The sequence below is a fragment of the Coregonus lavaretus genome (genome assembly GCF_964263955.1).
Source record: "Coregonus lavaretus genome assembly, chromosome: 40".
NCBI classification, from domain to species: Eukaryota; Metazoa; Chordata; class Actinopteri; order Salmoniformes; family Salmonidae; genus Coregonus; species Coregonus lavaretus.
The window spans coordinates 9142369-9156655 of NC_140027.1; the positions used below are offsets into that span (position 1 = coordinate 9142369).

General features: G+C 45.1%; 1 protein-coding gene across 1 annotated transcript in view; it reads right to left on the bottom strand.

Moving 5' to 3' along the window:
* Positions 1-14287, bottom strand: part of LOC311113764 (complement C3-like) — a 73709-nt gene that overhangs the window by 40156 nt on the left and 19266 nt on the right. The window contains exons 12-18 of the mRNA XM_084157074.1: positions 13988-14197; positions 13485-13679; positions 13092-13247; positions 10380-10509; positions 6147-6215; positions 5603-5797; positions 5303-5420 (exon numbers count right to left, since the gene is read on the bottom strand). Of these exons, the coding sequence (XP_084013200.1) occupies positions 5303-5420; positions 5603-5797; positions 6147-6215; positions 10380-10509; positions 13092-13247; positions 13485-13679; positions 13988-14197 (1073 nt within the window). The remainder of the gene's footprint in view (positions 1-5302; positions 5421-5602; positions 5798-6146; positions 6216-10379; positions 10510-13091; positions 13248-13484; positions 13680-13987; positions 14198-14287) is intronic.

Here is a 14287-nt window from a genome sequence, read left to right on the forward strand (position 1 = left end):
CTGCCGTTCAATGTTATCGGTGTCTGTCTAGTTTTGTCTGTATTGTTTACACCTGTTCCACATTATGTTTGATTGTTGCCCTATAATTACCCCTGTCTCTCATCAGGATCTTGTGTGTGATTGTTTCCCTTCACGTATGTCGTTTGTGAGCGGGTTATTTCCTCCCTGCGTGGAGTTATTCTGTGTTCATCTTTTCAGTATCGGATTAAAGTACTTTTCCGAGAGTTCCGTGTCCTGCGCCTGATTTCTTCAACCGCATCTCACTGACAGTCGTGACAGAATCACACACCACAACATGGAGTCAGCAGGAGCGACGGCACCGGACCAGATCACTTGAGGAGCGCGTCCTACAACAGGCAGCTATGCTTCAAGATCTTGGTGCCGCCATGGAAAGGGTGATGAACACCTTGGGACGATGGGAGAGAGGAGGTTTTCCCACACCTCCTCCAACGATACCACCACCATCGGCCACTCCTATCGTCTCACATCAGGAGTCCAGTGGGATTCGGCTCTCGCTCCCGAGGGCTTATGATGGCACCGCAGCCGGGTGTCAGGGTTTCCTGCTCCAGGTGGAACTTTACCTGGCAACCATTCACCCGGCACCCTCGGGATACGAGAGCGTGTCCGCCCTCATCTCCTGTCTGTCCAGCAAGGCACTGGAGTGGGCCAACGCCGAGTGGGGAGGAATAGATAACGCTACTGTGAACTATGCAGAGTTCACCCGCCGCTTCAGGGCGGTGTTTGATCATCCCCCGGAGGGGAAGGCGGCGGGTGAGCGTCTGTTCCACCTCAGACAGGGGAGGAGGAGAGCGCAGGAATTCGCACTGGACTTCCGGACTCTGGCTGCCAATTCGGGATGGAATGAGAGGGCCCTCATCGACCACTACAGGTGTAGCTTAAGAGAGGACGTTCGTCGAGAGTTGGCCTGCAGGGACACCAACCTAAGCTTCGATCAGCTGGTGGACATGTCGATTCGCCTGGATACTCTGTTGGCTACCCGCGGACGTCCGGAGCTGGGGCCGTCCATTCCATCCCCCAACACTTCCGAGCCGAGCCCTATGGAGCTCGGGGGTGCTGGTAGTAGGGAGGCCAGGAGAGAGGCTGTCCCCTGCACCAACTGTGGCCGCCGAGGACACACGGCGGTTCGGTGCTGGGGAGGGTCTCCTCGGATTCGAGGCAGCAGGCAACGCACTGATGAGTCATTCCAGGTGAGTAAGGCCCCAACTCACCCAGAGCTCTCTGTTGTTCATATGTGTATTCAAGTTGTGTTTCCAGAGGTTTCTTTTTACTCCCAGCATAAGGCGCTAGTCGATTCAGGCGCAGCTGGGAATTTTATCGATCGCCATTTCTCATATAAGTTAGGAATCCCTATATTACCAGTCGATGTGCCCTTCCCTATCCATGCCCTAGATAGCCGGCCTTTGGGGTCGGGATTGATTAGGGAGGTCACAGCGCCACTGAAGATGAAAACGCAGAAGGGTCATGAGGAGACTATACAGTTGTATTTAATTGACTCTCCTGCGTTTCCTGTGGTGTTGGGGCTTCCCTGGTTAACATCTCATGACCCCAACATTTCATGGCAACAGAGGGCTCTCAAGGGATGGTCTGATCAGTGTGTGGGGCGGTGTGTAGGTGTTTCCGTAGGGGCAACGACGGTGGAAAGTCTGAACCAAATGCCCACAATGCACATTCCTCCTGAGTATGCCGATTTGGCACGCGCCCTCATCGACAGGGGGATTGTGCGATAGACCTCCAGGTTGGCGCTGCGCTCCCTCGTAGCCATGTGTATCCTCTGTCTCAGGAGGAGACGGCTGCTATGGAGACATACGTCACCGAATCCTTGAGACAGGGATACATACGGCCGTCCACTTCCCCTGCGTCCTCAAGTTTCTTTTTTGTGAAGAAGAAGGATGGGGGTTTACGCCCGTGTATTGATTACCGTGGTCTCAATCAGATCACTATTAAATACAGCTATCCTCTCCCTCTGATTGCTAGTATGACAGAGTCATTACACGGGAAGCGCTTCTTCACAAAATTGGATCTCAGGAGCGCTTACAACCTGGTGCGCATTCGGGAAGGAGATGAGTGGAAGACAGCATTAAGTACCACCTCGGGTCACTATGAGTACCTCGTCATGCCATACGGTCTAATGAATGCTCCTTCAGTCTTCCAATCATTTGTGGACGAGATTTTCCGGGATTTGCATGGACAGGGGGTAGTGGTGTATATTGATGACATTCTGATATACTCCGCTACACGTACCGAGCATGTGTCCCTGGTACGTCGGGTGCTGGGTAGACTGTTGGAGCATGATCTGTATGTGAAGGCAGAGAAATGTCTGTTTTTCCAGGAGTCCATCTCCTTCCTGGGACACCGGTTGTCTGCGTCAGGGGTAGAGATGGAGATTGACCGCGTTTCAGCCGTGCGTAATTGGCAGACTCCCACTACGTTAAAGGAGGTGCAGCGTTTTTTGGGTTTTGCCAATTACTACCGGAGGTTTATCCGGGGTTTTGGACAGGTAGCAGCTCCCATTACCTCCCTGCTAAGGGGGGCCCGGTGCGTTTGCAGTGGTCGGCTGAGACGGACAGGGCGTTTAGTCATTTGAAGGACCTGTTCACCTCCGCTCCGGTGCTGGCACATCCGGATCCCTCTTTGGCGTTCCAAGTTGAGGTGGATGCGTCCGAGGCGGGGATCGGTGCTATACTGTCTCAGCGCTCGGGCACGCCTCCTAAACTCCGCCCCTGTGCTTTCTATTCCAAGAAGCTCAGTCCGGCGGAACGCAATTATGACGTGGGGGACAGGGAGCTGCTAGCGGTGGTCCACGCCCTGAAGGTGTGGAGACATTGGCTTGAGGGGGCTAACCACCCTTTTCTCATTCTGACTGACCATCGTAACCTGGAGTACATCCGGGCAGCGAAGAGACTGAACCCTCGTCAGGCTAGGTGGGCCATGTTTCTTGCCCGGTTTGTATTTAAGATCACTTATATCCCAGGGTCACAGAACGTTAAGGCAGACGCCCTGTCCCGACGATATGACACAGAGGAGAGGTCCATTGAGCCCACTCCCATACTAACAGAGTCTTGTCTAGTGGCACCGGTGGTGTGGGAGGTCGACATGGAAATCGAGCGGGCGTTACGTACCGACCCTACTCCCCCAGAGTGTCCAGAGGGACGGAGGTACGTGCCGCTCGAGGTCCGTGACCGACTGATTTATTGGGCTCACACGTCACCCTCCTCTGGTCATCCTGGTATTGGTCGGACGGTGCACTGTCTTAGCGGGAAGTACTGGTGGCCCACCTTAGCCAGGGACGTGAGGGTTTACGTTTCTTCCTGCTCGGTGTGCGTCCAGTGTAAGGCGCCTAGACACCTGCCCAGAGGGAAGTTACAACCTCTACCCATTCCACAACGGCCGTGGTCTCACCTGTTGGTGGATTTTGTCACAGACCTTCCCCCCTCCCAGGGGAATACCACGATCTTGGTCGTTGTGGATCGGTTTTCTAAGGCCTGCCGTCTCATCCCTATGCCAGGTCTTCCTACAGCCCTACAAACGGCCGAAGCCCTGTTTACATACGTTTTCCGGCACTACGGGGTGCCTGAGGATATAGTGTCTGATCGGGTCCCCAGTTCACCTCTAAAGTGTGGAGGGTATTTATGGAACGTTTGGGGGTCTCGATCAGCCTTACCTCTGGTTTTCACCCTGAGAGTAATGGGCAGGTGGAGAGATTGAACCAAGATGTGGGTAGGTTTCTGAGGTCCTATTGCCAGGACCGGCAGGAGGAGTGGTCGGGGTATATTCCCTGGGCAGAGATAGCCCAAAACTCACTCCGCCACTCCTCCACTAATCTTACGCCTTTCCAGTGTGTGTTGGGCTATCAGCCGGTTCTGGCACCCTGGCATCAGAGCCAGATCGAGGCTCCTGCGGTGGATGAATGGTTTCGGCGCTCGGAGGAGACATGGAACACTGCGCATGTCCATCTGCAGCGGGCCATCAGATGGCAAAAAGTGAGCGCCGATCGCCACCGCAGTGAGGGTCCGGTTTATGCACCTAGAGATCGGGTCTGGCTCTCGACCAGAAACCTGCCCCTTCACCTGCCCTGCCGGAAGCTGGGTCGGCGGTTTGTGGGGCCATTTAAAGTCCTGAGGAGATTGAACGAGGTATGTTATAGGTTAAAACTGCCTATTAATTATCGCATTAACCCCTCGTTCCATGTGTCTCTCCTCAGGCCGGTGGTAGCTTGTCCACTCCAGGAGAATGAGGTACGAGAGGCCCCTCCGCCCCCACTAGACATCGAAGGGGCTCCGGCGTACTCAGTCCATTCCATCGTGGATTTGAGGCGTCGGATGGGGGATCTGCAGTATCTCGTGGAGTGGGAGGGGTACGGTCCGGAGGAACGGTGCTGGGTCCCTAGGAGGGACATCCTAGATCCCTCCCTGTTGACAGAGTTCCACCGGAGTCATCCGACTCGCCCTGCTCCGCGTCCTCCTCGCCGTCCCCGAGGCCGGGGTCGGCGCACGGCTGGAGCCGCGCGTCAAGGGGGAGGGTACTGTCACGGATTCTGCCGAGGCTGCTCCTCCTCCTTGCTCGGGCAGGCTTCGGCGTTCGTCGTCCCCGGAGTACTAGCTGCTGCCGTTCGATGTTATCGGTGTCTGTCTAGTTTTGTCTGTATTGTTTACACCTGTTCCACATTATGTTTGATTGTTGCCCTACAATTACCCCTGTCTCTCATCAGGATCTTGTGTGTGATTGTTTCCCTTCACGTATTTAGTTTGTGAGCGGGTTATTTCCTCCCTGCATGGAGTTATTCTGTGTTCATCTTTTCATTATCGGATTAAAGTACGTTTCCGAGAGTTCCGTGTCCTGCGCCTGACTTCTTCAACCGCATCTCACTGACAGTCGTGACAATAAGTATATAGGTTGTATGTTGGGAGCTTTTGGGAAAGAGCACAGTTAGAAAGATATGGCATATAGAAGCAAACCGGATGGACATCATGAAAATGATCGGAGGGGTTGAGAGTAGAAGAAGTTCAGGAGCAAAAACAAATAAAATAGAATTATTGTAAAATTGACTGTGTCCATAAGGTGTAGATAGTAAGTATAGGCTGGAAGTAGAGGCCTGGGCATTGTTGTTCACTAATTTACCCCAAGTAGGGAAAGGATGGCTGGGTTGAAAAGGAATAAAGGGGAGTATATATATAAAACACATGGGGGATTGGAAGTGATGCAGACAATTACATTGATGGAAGTTACAATCTATCTGCAATATTAAGCCCCTAAAAAATAAAAGAAATAATACTGCTCTTACCACTGATTTTTGTTAGGACACAGTGGCAGACTCTCCTCATTCCATAGCCAACTCTCAGGAAAAAAGGAACGGGAAATGATTTTGTCAAAACTTTCGAATCGGTCATCCTCTTCCTCACCTTAGCAAGAGTGACAGAAAGTCAGACATTTCACATCACTGTGAATGTATTTCTCTTCTACATAGAAGGGAATACCAGAATACTTTATACATTCACACTCTGGTTTTGTATATCACACTGGATTTCCATAGTGTGCAATTTTAGAATTGACAATTCCAGTCCACTACAGTTGTTTTACTTACTGCGGGCTAATATGAGCTGGTCAGTCTTGGTGTCTTCGCGTTTGGTGGCCATTTCTCTACAACATTTCAGGAAGGCTTCCACACACTCTGTTCCATCGCTGATGTATTGGGAACGCCGCTCGCACGTGTAATCTAGAATGTTCTTCCTCATACCGTCCATGCAGCACTGTCTCTCCATGCCTGTGTACTGGCTCGCTAGGACAGAGAGAAGTGCATTATCAGTGGGATGGCAGAGTGAACTGCAAAAGCTTTGGGGAAACCCAGTGCTGAGAGTTAAAGGAATTATAAAAGTTTGTTTAGTGGCCAATCTGGACAGCAGTCTTCCTATTTCACAATTGGTTCTCATTCCCAGAGGTTGAAAACAGAAACAGTAAAACACTATTTGACATCCTCGCAACAGATGTCTGTTTGGTAAGAAATTAGTACTAAGTTCTACTAATAAAATAAATACATACGTACATGCGTACATGTATACATACAGTACATAGTTAAAAACATCCAGTTTTATGATCAGGCATTACAAGCAGAGAAACTCTTGTCCTACCCAGTGTGGTTACGACATCATTTATAGTCACTGCTCGTCGTCTCCTTGAGTTGACAGGGCAGCTGGAGACTAAAGCACACGAAGAAGAAGACTGATTTCAATGCACAAAACATACCTGGGAAACATGGCAAGACAATATTAAGGACAAATGTATTAGGCCTACATCAACCAAACTCCACATTGAGAATGAAGATACTATGCTGAAGTAATATATGATACATCAGCTGATAACTGGCTAAAATGTGATACTGTAATCTGCCAATAGTGCATTTTATTACTTAAGTAATAATAACAATAATAATAATAATACATGGGACTTATATAGCGCTTTGCAAGGAACCAAAGTCGCTTTACAATTGTAGAAATGAAACAAAAAATAGTAGTCAAAACAAAACAAAGCCAGACTAAACAAAAACATGAAACAAAGTGAAGGGTGGGCTCAATGAAGGGAAAGAGTGTGATTTATCAGTGTACGAATGAGTGAGCAGGTGTTGTGTGTGTCCGAAAACAAACGCTTAGTAGTCCTTGGTATCTTTTTGCTACATTGTAAGACTTTTACAAAGTGTCTAGAAATGATAACAACTCTATGTGGCCAACCAAGGTATCAACCCTTATGAGGTCAGAAGTAGAAGTAAAATAAAATAAAATAAAATAAAATTGTATTTGTCACTTGCGCCGAATACAACAGGTGTAGACCTTACAGTGAAATGCTTACTTACAAGCTCTTAACCAACAATGCAGTTTTAAGAAATAATACCCCAAAAAATCACACAAAAAATACAATATAAAATAATATGAAATAAAAGTAACAAATAATTAAAGAGCAGCAGTAAAAATAACAATAGCGTGGCTATATACAGGGGGTACCGGTACCAAGTAAATGTGTAGGGGCACTGGTTAGTCGGGGTAATTGAGGTAATATGTACATGTAGGTATATTTATTAAAGTGACTATGCATAGATAATAAACAGAGAGTAGCAGCAGCGGGGGGTAGAAGCTGTTTAGAAGCCTCTTGGACCTAGACTTGGCGCTCCGGTACCGCTTGCCGTGCGGTAGCAGAGAGAACAGTCTATGACTAGGGTGTCTGGAGTCTTTGACAATTTTTAGGGCCTTCCTCTGACACCACCTGGTATAAAGGTCCTGGATGGCAGGAAGCTTGGCCCCAGTGATGTACTGGGCCGTACGCACTACCCTCTGTAGTGCCTTGCGGTCAGAGGCCGAGCAGTTGCCATACCAAGCAGTGATGCAACCAGTCAGGATGCTCTCGATGGTGCAGCTGTAGAACCTTTTGAGGATCTGAGGACCCATGCCAAATCTTTTCAGTCTCCTTAGGGGGAATAGGTTTTGTCGTGCCCTCTTCACGACTGTCTTGGTGAGGTTGGACCATGTTAGTTTGTTGGTGATGTGGACACCAAGGAACTTGAAGCTCTCAACCTGCTCCACTACAGCCCCGTCGATGAGAATGGGGGCATGCTCGGTCCTCTTCTTTTTTCTGTAGTCCACAATCATCTCCTTTGTCTTGATCACATTGAGGGAGAGGTTGATGTCCTGGCACCACACGGCCAGGTCTCTGACCTCCTCCCTATAGGCTGTCTCGTCGTTGTCGGTGGTCAGGCCAACCACTGTTGTGTCATCGGAAAACTTAATGATGGTGTTGGTCAGGCAAGCAAAACCTAGAGACTTCCTTAGATATCTGGCACCAGCTGTTGTTTACAAATATACATAGACCGGCACCCCTTGTCTTCCCAGAGGCTGCTGTTCTATCCAGCCGATACAGTGTATAACCCGCCAGCAGTATGTTATTCATGTCTTTGTTCAGCCACGACTCGGTGAAACATGATATTACAGTTTTTAATGTCCCTTTGGTAGGATATACATGCTTGTAGTTCATCCACTTTATAATCAAGCGATTGTAAATTGGCCAATAGTATCGATGGCAAAGGCAGATTAGCCACTCGTCGCCGGCTCCTTACCAGGCACCCTGATCTCCTTCCGTGATATCTCCTTTTCTTTCTACTGCGAATGACGGGGATGAGGGCCCTGTCAGGTGTCTGGAGCAAATCCCTCTCGTCTGACTCATTAAAGAAAATGTATTTGTCCAGTTCAAGGTGAGTAATCGCTGTTCTGATGTCCAGAAGCTCTTTTCGGTCATAAGAGATGGTAGCAGCAAAACTATGTACAAAATAAGTTACAAAATTTTTTAAAAAACACACAAAATAGCATGGTTGGTTAAGAGTCCATAAAATGGCAGCCATCCCCTCCGGCGCCATTGAGATCAACAATAAAAATAAGAAATTAATTAAATTTAAAAAAGTTACGCTGAATGCCTGTGGTTTTGGGAGACTCACAACTTCCAATTTTCATCCAACACATCTTTTACACACATTCAGATCAGGTAAAGAGATACCGCAAGTTTGTCAATTTTCAGATGCAGTTTGAATGAAATTGCTAGCATTGATCAATGAGATTACAACCTATATTCACCCACTAAAAAAAAAAGCTGACAGTTAATGAATTTCTAATGTGTTATCACTATGCTTTCAACCATCTAAAAGCAAATTCCAATGGAAAAACAATGTCAGATTTTTGGTTTAGTTGTCACCCAAACGTCTATCACTGCACTTTCAACCATTTAAAAGCACAGCAAAGTTCACATGGTAATACAATGTCAGATATTTTGTTCATTTATACAACAGATTAATGCGTTATCACTGTGATTTATCTAATCACCTGGATTGCAGTTGAGATTACATTAAAAGTACATGGTGCAAGTGATTAATACTGTTTGAGATTCTGCGCAGATTATTACTGCAATGTGAAGATCTCCACAGCCCTGCGACGACCTATGCATGCTATCTTGAACATGAATGCTTTATATGATTACATAAGAAGACATTTATAGTTACAGCAACCTCAATATGTGGCCATGGATGTGTTACTCATTTTAAGGTTGAATGTTACATTCGTTTTTAAGATAGCCTTAACTTTAAGCAATTTACTGTCTCCATCTCAACCAAAAATCAAAATGAAAGAATAGGACTAAATCAAATCAAACTTTAAATGCACTTTTAATCAAGTTTGATTTGATTTAATCCTATTCTTTATCTTTGAGTTTTGGTTGAGATGGAGGCGTGAATCCGATATACAGTGCATTCAGAAAGTATTCAGACCTCTCGACCTTTTCCACATTTTGTTACGTTTTTTCGCTTTGTCATTATGGGATATTGTGTGTAGATTGATGAGGATTTTTATTTATTTAATCAATTTTAGAAAAAGGCTGGAAAAATGTGGAAAACGTCAAGGGGTCTCAATACTTTCTGAATGCCCTGTATATGAGTGATCGTGTATGGTCACATTTCATTTGCTCTTTTAAACCTACCCATTGGAATGACTTCGATAGCAACAGTGAATCTATTTAGTCTTTAAGTGGAGATTTTTCAACAATCATTCTCATGATTGCACATTGGTAACAGTAAGTGACAAATATAATAGCTAAGCAGGGCTTGGTTAAAACCCTGGATGGGAGACCAAAGGGTAGCTGTTGGTAGATGAAGTCTCCAGTTGGAGGTGCTGCCCAGCCTATAGTTTTTTTCTGATAGTGGATATAACGTTGAAAATCTGACATTGTTTTAAAGGTACAAATTCAAAGGTTTGTCTATGTTGAAATTTGGTTACCATGATTACATAATCCTGTGTTTGAAATGTCACCCTCAAAACAACAGTTTATTACTTTTTTTCAAAACCCATGTATTTTCCACATAGATTCAACGTCACAATATGTTGACAAATTATGTTGAAACAACGTTGATTCAACCAGTTTGTGTCTAGTGGGTAGTGACGCATTGCCTCTATCAAACCAATCAAGTATTTTGCATGGGTGCAGTTCCAAAGAGACATTGAGTTTTAAAAAAATACCTCTGACTTGCAACAAGCTAGCATGCATAAGATACAAAACAAATGCCGCATAGGCTACCATAACAGAGACACGGACAAAACAAGAAAAAATATGAAATACAAGGAAATGCCTCTACTGAGGCAATCAAATCTGAGCGCTGAATACAATTGACTCCGACTGTTCCCATTCAAACTAGAAATCCAAATGTGAAGTTTGCCTGACTTCCAATAGTCAAGTGAACGAGAAAGGATTTTGGAAGGCTGGCCATGCAAGACTAGGCAGGCCTGAATGTGTTTTGCAGCTTTTATGTAGAGGCCTTATGCTTAGGCTTCACATACCTGTCCTCTGAGGGGTGCCCCCTGCAGTGTTGGATGCAAACACCAGCCCAGCATCGTAGAAAACCCCCATACTGTCCATTCCACTCCCTGCAGTGCAGCCTGTGTCATGTTTCTCTATTATGTTCCAGATCTACGGATGGATTCATGCACATACCCATGCCATGTACACACACACACACACACACACACACACACACACACACACACACACACACACACACACACACATTTTACTCTCCTTGTGGGGACAAAGCAATTGATTCCCATTCAAAATCCTATTTTCCCTAACCCAACCCTAACCTTAACCCTAAATCTAAACCTAACCCCTAACCCTAATTCTAATCCTAACTCCTAAGCCTAAAATAGCCCTTTTCCTTGTGGGGACCGGCGAAATGTCCCCACTTGTCCGAACTTTAATATTTTACTATCCTTGTGAGGACTTCTGGTCCGCACAAGGATAGTAAAACCAAAAATACAAATACAGTGCCTTCGGAAGGTATTCAGACCCCTTCACTTTTTCCACATTTTGTTACGTTACAGCCTTATTCTAAAATGGATGAAATAAAACAAATCCTCAGCAATCTACACACAATACCCCATAATGACAAAGTGAATACAGGTTGTTAGAATATTTTGCAAATTTATTAAAAATAAAAAAACAGATACCTTATTATGGGGTATTATGTGTAGATTGATGAGGGGAAAAAAAAAACAATTTAATCAATTTTAGAATAAGGCTGTAACCTAACAAAATGTTGAAAAAGTTAAGGGGTCTTAATACTTTCCAAATGTACTGTCATGACTGTCCTGTTGTGGTCCGAATGGATCAGATCAGCTTGGCAATGGATGACAGTAACCAGACCCTCTCTCACCCACAGAAGAGGGGAGGAAGGAACTGTGTTTTTTTTTTACACCTCACGCCCTGTCATAAATGTAAGGAGAAGGAGCCTTTCCTTCCCCCTCCAGTATTGGTGAAAGGAATGTGCCTTTGTTTCACAGACTTGTTCCCAACGAAACTCTAACACGTTTAAAAGTGAATACTGGAACAATATTTCTAACATAAGAATTTAGGGAATGTTCAGAGGAGGTCTATGGAGAACTGATGTCATATTGCTGCCTATTTTGTGATGTCATTAAAAACATTATGGAGGAAATACTGTAACTTGGAAAGTGTGTCCACTATATGTATGAGGTTTTCATCCAATGCTTTGAGCATATAATATGAAAAATGATTAAAGTATTTTTGTTAAGATAGGAATGTGATTTTAGTTTTCTAATGAGATCATTGTTTTTGATAAAACTTTGCACAGTAAGTAGCCACACCCCGAGTGAAGTCAGAGAGCATGTCAGCCTGACGGAACCGCCCCTTTCAACCAGAGTGCATAAAGACTTGGTAGAGAAAGTAACCTTTAGACCAGAAAGACGTGAAGCAGGCGCTACACGTTAAAAATGGTTGGAACTCAGACCAGGAAGACTTGAGCTGCAGCTCATGTCTCTCGTGGTTTGAACCCTGAAAATCAACCCGAGGTGGAGACGATAAAGTTGCCTCTCTGACAATCACTGTTACGGCTGATTAGCTGTCTTAAGTACGGTGTCTAGAAAAGTTAAGTTAAGTTGAACCATTCTATTACTCTCTTCAAACCATCATCTACTACATTGCTCTCATCACCCCATTGGGGACCATCGACATGGCTGATTAGCCTATCTTCAGAGGGCCAATCTTCCAGAACGAGTGAATGGAAACCCCACCCTTTACTTCTGTTCAAGACTACATGACAAGTCATTGGAGCCACGGACAACTAAGAAGAAGGACATTTTGACCTCTTGTGGACAATCAGAGCCTTACACGCGAGGAGACCCAGCCAAACCTTTTCCAAGAAGGCTTGGTGTCGACAGAGATAAACGGCGAACGAAGGCATTCACACGTAAATACATTCATGATTTCTTACTCCAAACGGGCGGTGGTTTGTGTGCAAAGCATTATGATTACTGTGAGAGTAGTTTCCAAATGTATCCAAGTGTTGTGTCTCTTTCTCTCTCTCTCCCTCTCTCTCTCTCTCTCTACCCCTCCCTCTTTTGGTAAACAAGCAGTCATGTTGTTGTTAGTCTGTTAGGGACCCCTTTTCTCATGTATTAAGTGTGTATGTTTATTTTGTGTTATTGTTTAGTTAGCTAGTTAATAAATAATTAAACCAATTTGTGTAGAACTGAATCATGAGTAAGGCTGGGGTTTTTGCAGATCCAAGAAGGTTACGACTGTTCAGAATAATGATATGATAAGAGGTTATAATTTAATACGTTGACTGTTTTATGGATGTGATAGGTAAAGACCTTTAGAGTTTAATTCGGGAGATGGTAACTCTTTAAACAAATCCTGATTAGTTAATTGTTACATGATTAATTGAATTGAGTAACAATGAAACATAGTTAGTTAATTCAATAAATAACAGTCATCAGATTAATGTTAACCACATGCCCCTTTTTTTATACATATGAAAAAATACATATTGTTTAACAAGTAATTTTTTTCTTTTTCTTTTATACAGTCATTTTTGCTCATCTTTTTCAAGCATGTCAAAAATGTCGGACCCCACTGTAGGTATGGACTAACATCAATAAATTAACAATTATGCACAATTTAGATGAGAAGACTCAAAGAGTCTTATTAATTAGGTGGCAGAAGTAGGGTATTTTCAGTCTGCAGTTCTTCACCTTAGTCTGAGTAAGTCGGTTTTTGTCATTCAGGATGTAGACCCCCTTATCCACGGCCACAAGTCCCACATTGGCCCCTGGATCACCAACGATAGACAGGGTGACTGTTTTCCGAGGTGGATAACTAGTACTGGGTCTGACAGCATCCACTTTTAGCTATGGGACACAAAGATGGAGGTAATGTTTGAGAAGTCTTGAATGCAATACCTCACATAGAAATACTAACACAGTAAGGCAACAGTTTTAAGAGGGGGAGACAGGCAAATGGGTATAACAGTAGAAAGGGTGGACACAGGGATTGAACCCCAATCTCCGGTGGAGAGTGGTAGATGTGACTAGAGCCGAGTGTTACCACTAGACGATGGGCTCTGCACAGTAAGGCAACATTCTTACCGATCCCATGCACGTGTGCTTGACCTCGACCCACACAGAGTCAGACACCACCTCTGTCTGGCCCACGTGGTAATACGCCACGACACGGAAGGAGGGGATCATATCCTTGTTCACCATCTGAGTCAGTGACAGCAGTCCTTGTCCCTTCCTCCACTCTAACTTTTGGGAGTAAATGAGCTGTCCTTTGCTCAAGATCTGTGAACACAGAGACCGATAATTGTCAGTATTCATCCCTACGGGAAGGACAAACTGGCTCTAACTGGAAAAGAGTGCCAGCCAGTGATGGGTGGAGTCAGAGAGTTCCCGGTTTAAGTAAGGAACAAGACCCAGGGTTATTGTTCCTTGCTCAAAACGGCACCTCTGCACTTTTATGTTTTTCAAAACAACAAAAATATAGATACATACACAACATGCAGCATTTTTGCCCTGTAATGTTGCCAACCAATGCACCCCAGCTAGGTAAAATGCACAAGTCTAAGTGATTAAAGTTGACTGGTACACACCAGGTAGGTTATCTCATGTTTGTCATTTTGGGCCGCAGGACTGCTGCCGAGGCTTAGGTCTACTTTGAGTTGATCTTCGATTTTGACCTCTGCAGAATGGATGTTTATGTGAATGTAGTTCTGTGAGTTGTATTTTGTTTGATAGGGCTTGAGAGTCATCTTCTGTGTGCCCTGCCTGTTATATGCAAGTTCTTTGACATTGGTTTTCACCTGTGTTGAAATAGAGCAATAAAATGAATGACTACAAGGCGTCAACACTGTTCTTGACAAAAATAAAATCAAAACATACACGCACACATA